Source organism: Atractosteus spatula, chromosome 13 (assembly GCF_055471065.1).
Source record: "Atractosteus spatula isolate fAtrSpa1 chromosome 13, fAtrSpa1.hap1, whole genome shotgun sequence".
In the NCBI taxonomy this organism is placed as follows: Eukaryota; Metazoa; Chordata; class Actinopteri; order Semionotiformes; family Lepisosteidae; genus Atractosteus; species Atractosteus spatula.
The window spans coordinates 39,350,919-39,361,055 of NC_142718.1; the positions used below are offsets into that span (position 1 = coordinate 39,350,919).

Below are 10,137 nucleotides of genomic sequence, written 5' to 3' on the forward strand. Positions count from 1 at the left end.
TAAAAGTGCAGTATCCACAAACACATGCCACATCCACATACCAAAACAGCCCGGCCTGTGCTTCAGTCAACAGTATTTATTTTGACGAAAGGCTGCAGTAGCTCTTACCTGATGCCCTGTCCTGTGCTGCCTCTCCATGCTCCTTTTTTGTCTTTCAGTTCACCTGCAGCACTAAGGACATCCAGGCATGTGTGGGAAGGGAGTTTAACATTGAGCCCAGCAGTGTGAATGCATGCCATGTCTACAGCTCCAGCTTCAACTACACCCTTTACACTGTCGAGGGCTTCTGTGGGAGTGTGTCGCCTAACTGTAGTTTCCCAGAGGTATGTCTTTCTGTGCCCCTCCTTAAGTAGACGTCAGTCTTACAGGTTCATGCCATTGTAAGGGGCCATTGAACCAGTTTGAAATGTGTAAATGTTTTACAATTTGCCCCGGTTGCAAGCAAAACAGTTTTAGGAGATTATGATAAAAGCCGGGTGGCGCAGTGGTGCAGCGGTTAGCATTGCTGCCTTGCAGTGCTGGGGCTCTGGGTTCAGCTCCTGGGGTGCTGTCTGCGTGGAGTTTGTATTTTCTCCCCATGTTTGCATGGGTGTCCTCCAAAAAGTCCAAATACATACTGGCAGGTTAATTGGCTTCTGGGAAAATTGCGCCTGATGTGAGCGTGTTCGTATTTGTGCCTGTTTGCCCTGCAATGGACAGGTGTCCCGTTCAGGGTGAATCCTGACTTGCGCCCATTTCTGGTGGAATTAGGCTGCGGCTTCCCCAGCAAACCTGAATCTGATGAAGATATTAGAAAACAGATGAGTGATAAAAGCTAATAAACCTTCAATGTCATTACGTTGTAGCCTGGTCTGCTCGGATGTCAGAAGCTAAGTGAGGCAGGGCCAGGTTAGTACTGGGATGGGAGACCTCTAAACTAAACTAGGCTGTTGCTGCAAGTGGTGTTGGTGGACCAGTAGGTGGCGCTCTTTCATTTGCATCAGAATTTCCAAACTCATACCCTAGGGTGGTAATAAGGTCCTCTGTGCTGTAGTAGGTGTTATGGATGTGATGTTATACCAAGATAGTAGTAGGCTTAAGCTGAAAGGAATTGGGAAAAGTGTCAGACTTAAACAATGAACCCACTGTGTTGTACACTTTGTGTGTATTGGTCTAACCTGCCCCCTCTCCCTCTTTCTTCTACAGTATTTTACAGCCTGCGTGTTGCTGAGCCTTCTAGCCTGCTCTGTGTTCCTGCAGATCAGTAGTATTGGCAAACTCATCCTCATGGTCTTTATCGAGTTGCTGTATGTAATCATCGTTGAGGTCCCTGAGGTGAACCTCTTTGACAATGTGGACTTACTGGTGACAGCGAATGCCTTGTAAGTCCTGTCCTCAGCATTCAGGCAGTCACAATCATGGGAACAGTGTCCTCAGCTCAGGTCACAAGAATTATATGAAAACCTTAAATGGTTTGGATTAACCTGAGGTAATTCATTGATGTAGGAACATTGTAAGATTGGACTGAAACACAGCAACAAGCACAAGATTGATCTCACGCACACACACACATCTGTATTGGTAATGCTGGACAGCAACAGAGTACAGGTTCTTTCAAAGGAAGGGTGTGTAAAAGTATACGCTTATCACATAGCTAAGCAAGTACTGTGGGAGAACTGTACTCCTTGACTTTGTTGTGTGCGGCCTCTTTTAAGTGGCAGAGCTCTGCACCTTCCAGTCAGATGGGGGGGGGGGGGGAAGGGGAAGAATAGTCTGGCTCAAAATTTTAGTCAAATGGGAAGAGCACGTTCTACCCAGTGGTATGCAAAGATGTTGAGTTTAATTATGCAACATTTTAATTAATTGACATTGTAACAGATGCCTTTTCTTTACATGGATGGCTGGTTTCTTGGCAAGATGTGCCTTGTAAAAGATTTTTCTTTTATTTTAATAAGGATAATTGGATGATATTTAGCAAAGTAAATACCATAAGGTTACAATATGAAGCTAAGATTTAACCATTGGGTTTCTTTTGGAAGATGCATGAAAATCTCATTGGTTTCTGTTTTTCTTTCAGGAGTGACACCAATGGAACATGGTAAGAGTCAGAAGGATAGAGAATATTTAAGTTCTCCTCGTGTTTCCGGTGTCCCTGAGTTTGTTAAAGGAAGGCGTTTCTCTGTTGCAGTTCCATGATTGACTCGAAGGTGCCACTGAAAATAATGACTCCTGTGGTGATCACAGTGTTTGTCCTTGCACTGTACCTCCATGCCCAGCAGGTGGAGTCCACAGCGCGGCTCGACTTCCTCTGGAAGTTGCAGGTACTGTGAATCATGACAGGCAGAGAGCTGAGGAGTACATCCCTGTGATGACTACAGCTGTGTAGCGAGAAAGTCTGTGTAGTAATACAGTTGTTGCTTGCAGGGCTCATATTAAAACCCCCTACTTTTTTCTTTGTCGTTTAAGTGAAAGGATAAAAAAAGAAAGCTCATGTTTGTGAAAACTAAATGAAAATCTAGCAGGAAGACAAAATGGAGTTTTTTTCATCAAGTACTGTATATAATGCTGTATTAAAAATGAAAAAAAAATGTTCTGAACACAGAACGCTACAGTGTAGAGCTGTTGGATTGAGGGTATATTCTGGCTGCTGAAGCAGGGTTAACCCTTTCCTCCCAGGCCACAGAGGAGAAGGAGGAGATGGAGGAGCTGCAGGCCTACAACCGGAGGCTGCTGCACAACATCCTGCCCAAAGACGTGGCCGCCCACTTCCTGGCCCGGGAGAGGCGCAACGACGAGCTGTACTACCAGTCCTGCGAGTGCGTGGCCGTCATGTTCGCCTCCATCAGCAACTTCTCCGAGTTCTACGTGGAGCTGGAGGCCAACAACGAGGGCGTGGAGTGCCTGCGGCTGCTGAACGAGATCATCGCTGACTTTGACGAGGCAAGAGAGTCCCCGGCCCCTGACTGGCCCACTGCCTCTGTGCCCTCAGAGCTCTCAAACACTACAGACATAGAGGCCTTGGAACGGCCGTTTCTTCTGCTTGTCTACTGCTGGGCTTGTGAGGATACACCCGAAGAATACATACCGACAAACTGTCGGATAGAATAAATTTACTACTTAGTACCTGTTTCAGTTTTCGAGATGTATCTAGATCATGACACAACATGTGCTTCGTCCTGTTAGCCTTATGAGGCTCCCGAGAGCATCCTTTAGTTTTGGTCAAGAATTTATCTTTGCAAACCCCTCTCTACACACAACCAGGTGCTCCATTTCCTACTAATTGAAGTCATGTAGTCTGTAAGAAAACTGCCAGTCGCTTCCGTTTCTCACCTTTAGGCAGGTCATGCTGCCCACTCCTCAGGGAAAGTGCTGAAGTGCTCTTCTTCTGTCTTCCTGTCAGATTATCAGTGAGGACCAGTTCCGCCAACTGGAGAAAATTAAGACTATTGGCAGCACATACATGGCTGCTTCAGGCCTCAACGACTCCACCTACGACAAAGCCGGGAAGACGCACATCAAAGCGCTGGCAGACTATGCCATGAGGCTAATGGACCAGATGAAGTACATTAACGAGCACTCCTTCAACAACTTCCAAATGAAGATTGGTAAGAGGGCTGACCACTGTCTTTTTCCTAATTTCACATTGGTCCTTTAATTAATCTTATTTCAAGTGCAGTTTTTGCCAGGCACACGTTGCTGAATTAAGATGTTTCTGCCTGAGCTGCCGGGGGCAGGTGGGAAGCTGTGTTGCTTGTTTATTAACTGAAACACAACGCCTGTCATTACCAGATTTACTGACCCTTTAAACAGTTCTACTTTAATTCTACTAACCCATTTTCATGTAAGAAATCCCATAACTGAGATTTTTCTTTTAGACAGCAGTATGTTCCCAGCAAAAAAACTGGCCCTGGTGTGAGTGCATGCACAGTGTCTGTGTTTGTGTCTGTATCTGCCCTGAAATGGACTGGTGTCCCATCCAGGGCATATCCTGCCTCATGCCTGTTACTTGCCAGGATAGGCTCTGGCTCCCCTGAATTGGAAGTTAATAAATGAATGGACGGAGATTCCCAGCATTATATTAAATGTACCATAATTGTGTGGTTTCCTGGTGAGCACGCAACAACTGGACACTGCTCAGTCATCTGCTTACAAGATACTGTACACTATATAGACTGTGAAACGGCTGGTAGTGGGACAGAGAAAGTAATGGAACTTCATTCTGTCCTATGCTCCTTGGCACTTTTCTTCTTTCCTTTCCCTTAATCCTGAGTTTATTATCCTGGAGTTTCTTTTCTCCACTCTATTTTGTGGGATGGGTGTTACTGTAAATAAATTTGTGCCCTTCTCCTGTCCTTGATGAAGCGAGGATTTCAATTCCCTGCACTTCCCAGAAAGTAAGTAGAATTCGCGCAGGAGACTGAGGATTAATGGGCACTAAGTGACCCTCCTCTCTTCCCTTAAGAGAATGGAAGAAATGATCCGTTTCATTCCTTGTTACACTCTGGAGAGTCCTCAGTGCTCGAGCTGTTCAACTTCAAGTTCATGACATCAGCAGAATCTGTTCTAGACCAAGCACGGAGAAGGCCGCAAGCCTGCACCTTGACCACATGGCTGACACCCGTGGACTTCACAGCATCATCGCCGTAATGTTCCTTGTGTTTCAGGTCTGAATATTGGCCCAGTTGTGGCTGGTGTTATTGGAGCTCGAAAGCCTCAGTACGACATCTGGGGAAATACGGTGAATGTAGCCAGTCGAATGGACAGCACTGGAGTACCTGAAAGAATACAGGTAAGTGACCTTGTTATTCCAAGCAGCAAATACAGAAACTACCCCATAGGTTTTTGTGGTTTACTTTACCAAGATGTACTGTACTATCGGTGCAGATTGCTACAAACACTTCAAGAAATCTATTTGTAGGTCGGTCAACAGTTTTCTTGTCACATTTACTTTCACTTTTAAACAGGCCTGCAACAGATACACCTCCCATGCTAGCATTTGTTTCGTTTGCATGCTAATGACAGTTAAGATTTGTGATAGGCATTTGCTTTCTGTTCCATCTGAAAAGCAAGCTGTCACCATGCCGCTCAAAACCTTTCCGTTCCGCGCCATTGATTCACTCCAGCGTTGCGTCTCTCCCAACAGGTGACCACAGACATGTACCAGGTCCTGACCGCTCACAAGTACTCGCTGGAGTGCCGAGGGGTGGTGAAGGTCAAGGGCAAGGGAGAGATGATGACCTATTTCTTGAATGGAGGACCACCGAGCAGTTAACAGCTTCAGGAGTCCCAGAAACGTGCGTGGTGTTAATGTTGCGTGGGAAGACTGTTAAGTTGCAGGCACAAAGGAGGCCTTGCGATGGGACCTCTGGCGAGCTGGAATCCCTATGAAGACCCACATGAAGGATGCAGCCCCGCTGAGCACCCTGCGCGTTTTCATACCACCCTAGGGAGGCCAGGACAAGGTCTGCCTCACCCTCTCCCGGAGAGGCAGGCGACCTGCAGAGACCAAAGAATTCTGACAGACCTGCCGCAAAGAGACCCGGAAAATGCCAATTGGAAAAAAAAAATGCTCTCAGAGCATTTGCTTATTAAATGTTGCGAACGGAGAAGAAACCAATAGCCCTTGGCCTGCTGAGATCATGTGGAAGTACCATCGTGAAAGGGTGGGGCGCAGATAAGTGGCATCAGTGTTTCTCCCACTTTCTGTGATGAAGGATCCAAACCGCTCAACAGAAATCTGCATGAAGATGCTGGTTGTTGACTAAAACTGACTTTCAGTTTTCATCTATATATATATACACAGATATATAAACAGATGAGGCTGTGCCTTCCTCTGTCTACATCATGAAGTGGTATTGTCTTCAGCACAATGCTAAGACAGAGTCTGTACCCGTGGAGCACAGAACCGCGGCACTGCAAAACTTCATGAGCCCTCAGTTGATCTTTGTGTGTTTATAGATTGACGAGTTTACATTTTTCTCCTGATGTGTAAACTGCAGACACTTTAAAAGACAATAAGAGAGGAAGCCCAAGAAAAGCTTCTTTTGTATTTTTTGCCATTTTGTATTTCGACTCCAAAAAAAAAACTAATTCTAGCAAATATTTGAGATTCTATATTTTGTACATTAATATATGGGAAGAAGCACCTGTGTGTATTTGAATGTATATAGGTGACAAAAGTATTGGAATCATACACTATTTTTTTCTCATGTCGGGGGGGGGGGGTGGGGTGGGTGGGCAATAACGTTTGAAATGCAAAACCCAGGCTTTGACCCCTGTTGTGAGGGTCATGTAAAATCCATACTGAACAATACAAGAACAGTAGAACCCGATGTTGACACAAGTGCTCCATGGTATGATCTTGGGAACTGCCAGTCTCCCAAGGCAGCCAATTCCTGCATGCCAGAGGCGTGCCCGTCTTCACTTATGTCTGTGCAAGGGAGTGGAGAGCTAAATACAAGAATCCCCCCCAAAAAAAATGGCATAAGCGGAGTTAAGTCTTCAACAGAAGTCTGAGCGTGTCTTGTGCCACTACCCATTTCCATAACAGCTCGGGTTCCAGAAGTCAACGTTCTTTTTTATTTAATTTACCTTTGTTTTCTTTCCAGTTTCAGGAGAAGCAGTAATCCAGCAGCCTGTTACAGCTTTACTACTTGCCTGGTGAATAACGGGCAAGCTGGATCTTCTGTGGCGTGTCTGCAGCTGCCTTGGTCAACCCAGGGTAGAGTTTATGATAATGACGACCCTGTGAATGTTAAATTTGTCCTGTATGCTGCCTTTTTTTTTGTTACTCTAATTTAAAACGCTCAGATTTTGGTGTAGAATAAATGTTGCCTGACCGCCAGTTTGAGATCTGGGAGAATGTGGCCTTTCTCGTCATTATTTTATTATTCTGCAAGAATGTCAAAGTTAAACGTTAAGTAGGCTGACCTAAATTAGTGAGGTGTTTAATGTACAATGAGGACCCTGCTGTAGATCTGCAGTACATATTTATCATATATCACAGCCCTCAGTTCCTTAAAAATAGGATCGCCCCTGACTATTCCTTTTAAATGGCCATTCTGTAGTGGTAGAACTCTCCTGCAGATCACGAAGGGCGTGTATCTACATGGTTTCACTACGAGGTACTTCATGCAATAGAAAAGGAATTCCAGTTTTGTGCAGGCAGTTTGGAATAAAAAAAAACACCTAGCTAAAATAAATTAATGGTGGCCTGATGTGCTTCCAAAATCACTCCAGTTCTTCTGTGCTTTTCAAAATGATATAGCAGCTTCTTTTTGGTTGTTTTGTTTGAACTTCTGATGTTCTTGAAATGTCTTAGTATGTGAAAGATGTTTATAATGCGGGCTACTGTACTATAGTTTTGTTTTTTTTTCCATATAAGTATACCATTTTTTTTCTTTGCTTTTTAAAATTTGAATGCTAAAGATACATAAATGTTAGGTGATTGATGTGCTTTGGGGAGTGAAACATAGGTACGTATTGCCAGCATCTCTCATTCTTTAATAGACAAGACACCAATGTAAGGAAGCACTTTATTAATGAAATTCAAATTTGACCTGTGATGCACGTTAATCTTATATCCAGCAGAGATCTGCTAGGTTCTAAAGCAGGGGTTTCGAATCCTGGTCCTGGAGAGCCCCCTATCCAACTGACTTTAGAGGTAGCCTGTTATTCATCAATTTCTACAAGCCTGGATCTAATTTAGCTATGATCAATTAAATAGGTGGTGCAATCAATAAAGTAATTCAGAGATCATTTGGAACCAAATTCAGAATATCCTTCAGCCCTCAAGCATCAGTAAACCCCTGAAAAAAAAACATTATTTGCTTGATTAAATCTTTAAATAACAGGTGACATAGGGTGACCTTTAAGAATAATTGGTTTGGAGCTCTCCAGCATCAGTGTTTGAGACTCCTGAAGAGGATACTGGGAGATGTGTCCCAAAGGAGAATTTCAAAATGAGGATTTAACAAAAACATTCTTCTGTCTAGAGTTGTCTTAAAACTCCATCACAGTTTAAACACTATGCTGTTTTTTTACATCAATAAACTCCTACACTGTGATGTTAATTGTGCTGAGCTAATCTTTCTTGAGTACTGTATCTTCAGGTCTGAACCGCTAGTCTTACACAATCCTACAGATTGACGTTACTGAAGTATGGAAAACCCGATCTGGACAGCTAACTGTATTAAAATATTTGATTTACTATCACCTTGTCAGAAAAATGTTATTACAAAATATATAATTAAAAACATGGGGTATAATTGTTTTGGTACAGTGTGTTCATATTCTGGCGTTTCAAAAAAAATCCTCAAATCTTAGCTTTGCTGAACTTCAAAGCCTCAAGTATTCTGACTCACAGGAAGACATTAGCCATTGTGAAGTGAAGCAACAGATGATACAATATTTTAAAAAGTTACAATCTAAACAATTTTCATTGTACAGCCCTTAATTTCAACTGCTGTTCCATTAATACAAAAAGTGTGCAAAATATTTAATGCCCTTAAATCTTTAAAATAAATGTTTTTTGTGATGTATTTCTTTCACCCTGGATAAATGTATCTGCTAAGTGAAGAACATTATACTTATATTTAACTTTCTGTACAAAGTTAGAATAAGCAAACATAAAATATTAGATTCAATCATTGTAAAAACCACACAATTACACAAGAGATACTGCAACCAGCCCTGGAATAAGCGGATAGAAAATGGATGAATAAGAAAGAGAAGGATCCGGACAACTGATTTCAACATGACAGATCTCCAGCAGAGGGAGGTAGCGAACTTTCTTGAGAAATCAGTTCCTCAAGTTCATCACACTTCTTCGAGTGGAACTGAAGCAGTGCTTTCCACTGGTAGATGGGTCAGCAAGTTGGGAACAACTGCCTCTAACACCAAGCCACACACAGGCTGCTCTTAACGGGTGCAGCCATGCCTGTCTGCACACTGTGCACAGACATGTTCCACTGCTCACATGGCTCAAGTCATCCTGCAGTTATCGACCTTCGATACCACAGTACAAGCATCTGCGCTGGGGCAGAAAATGAGCCGGGCAGCATCTGTTACTTACCAGGTAAATTACTAGACTTTGGTACATCTTCATCTCTTTAAAAATGTAAAGGCAGATGGGCAGGGACTTTACCTTGCTGATTATAGAGTCCACTTGTTCTCTGTTAAAAGCTCTTATTAGGGAGGGAGGGCTTGTGTGGCAATTATGTGTGCGGTTGGTTAATTAACTTACAACTAAGACTCAGTATGGGGTTTTCTGTTGGTTTTTTTTTTTAACACCGATGGGGAAATGTGAATCATGCGAGATCTTTTTACAGACGAGAAAAGGTCAGTTTGGCTATCAAACATGGTCCAATGCAGTGGTTAACACACCCTGGTCCGAGGGGACCTCAGTGTCTGCTGGTTTTTATTCCAGATAAGCTCTGAATCCTCAGTTCTAATTAATGCCCGTCATTGATCTTGTTCAGACTTTTGGTTTACTTGGTTACTTGGTTCTGCACTGTCATCGTTTTTCCACTGTTTCACTCGGGAATAGTTGCTCAGGACTTTTACCAAGTTTCAAGCATATTCCAACAAATTCAGTACACAGAACTTTAGGCCGTATCTTTTCAACTGGCTTCCCCCTGTTTAGTCAGTAACAGCTACTAATAGGTGATCAATTCCAACGTACTGGCACTGATGACAGTGACACTACATCAAACACTCCCACAATGATTCTCTTTTGCAGATTTCCAGCTGGTTACATTTCAGGCAATACACCTGATGCGCAGAAAGTGGTACAGGGTTGATAACAATTGCAAATGCCATTATGTTTCAATAACTGAAAGCCAATTTAATATTAACATTGAACAAAAACAAAAAACAAAAATCAAAATCAACCTGGGGTTAAAACCTCAGCTGGAACAAACACCAGAAGAGACGGAACTAGAAGACAGTGTTCTTGCAGGACCGGGCTGTACTGAAGTTTATATACTAGAGGAACACATGATTTGAATTTTAAACTATACTATAAAAATGACCAAATCTTCCTTTAGAATACTGTCCGATTGCCCTTGGTCACATTAAGTTTCCTACCTGACATTAGTATGATGTTTTCCTCAGTTCACAATGTCAATGGAGTTCTAGTCAACCAAGCTAAACTGTCCC

The 10,137-nt window shown here is 43.0% G+C and overlaps 1 protein-coding gene across 1 annotated transcript in view; it reads left to right on the forward strand.

Moving 5' to 3' along the window:
* adcy5 (adenylate cyclase 5) overlaps window positions 1-8,047 on the forward strand; it is a 95,678-nt gene extending 87,631 nt beyond the window's left edge. The window contains exons 14-21 of the mRNA XM_088930367.1: window positions 159-323; window positions 1,186-1,361; window positions 2,057-2,077; window positions 2,168-2,300; window positions 2,656-2,919; window positions 3,380-3,584; window positions 4,644-4,768; window positions 5,123-8,047. Coding sequence (XP_088786493.1) covers window positions 159-323; window positions 1,186-1,361; window positions 2,057-2,077; window positions 2,168-2,300; window positions 2,656-2,919; window positions 3,380-3,584; window positions 4,644-4,768; window positions 5,123-5,251 — 1,218 coding nt within the window. The 3' untranslated portion in view covers window positions 5,252-8,047. The remainder of the gene's footprint in view (window positions 1-158; window positions 324-1,185; window positions 1,362-2,056; window positions 2,078-2,167; window positions 2,301-2,655; window positions 2,920-3,379; window positions 3,585-4,643; window positions 4,769-5,122) is intronic.
* Window positions 8,048-10,137: the final 2,090 nt, after the last annotated feature.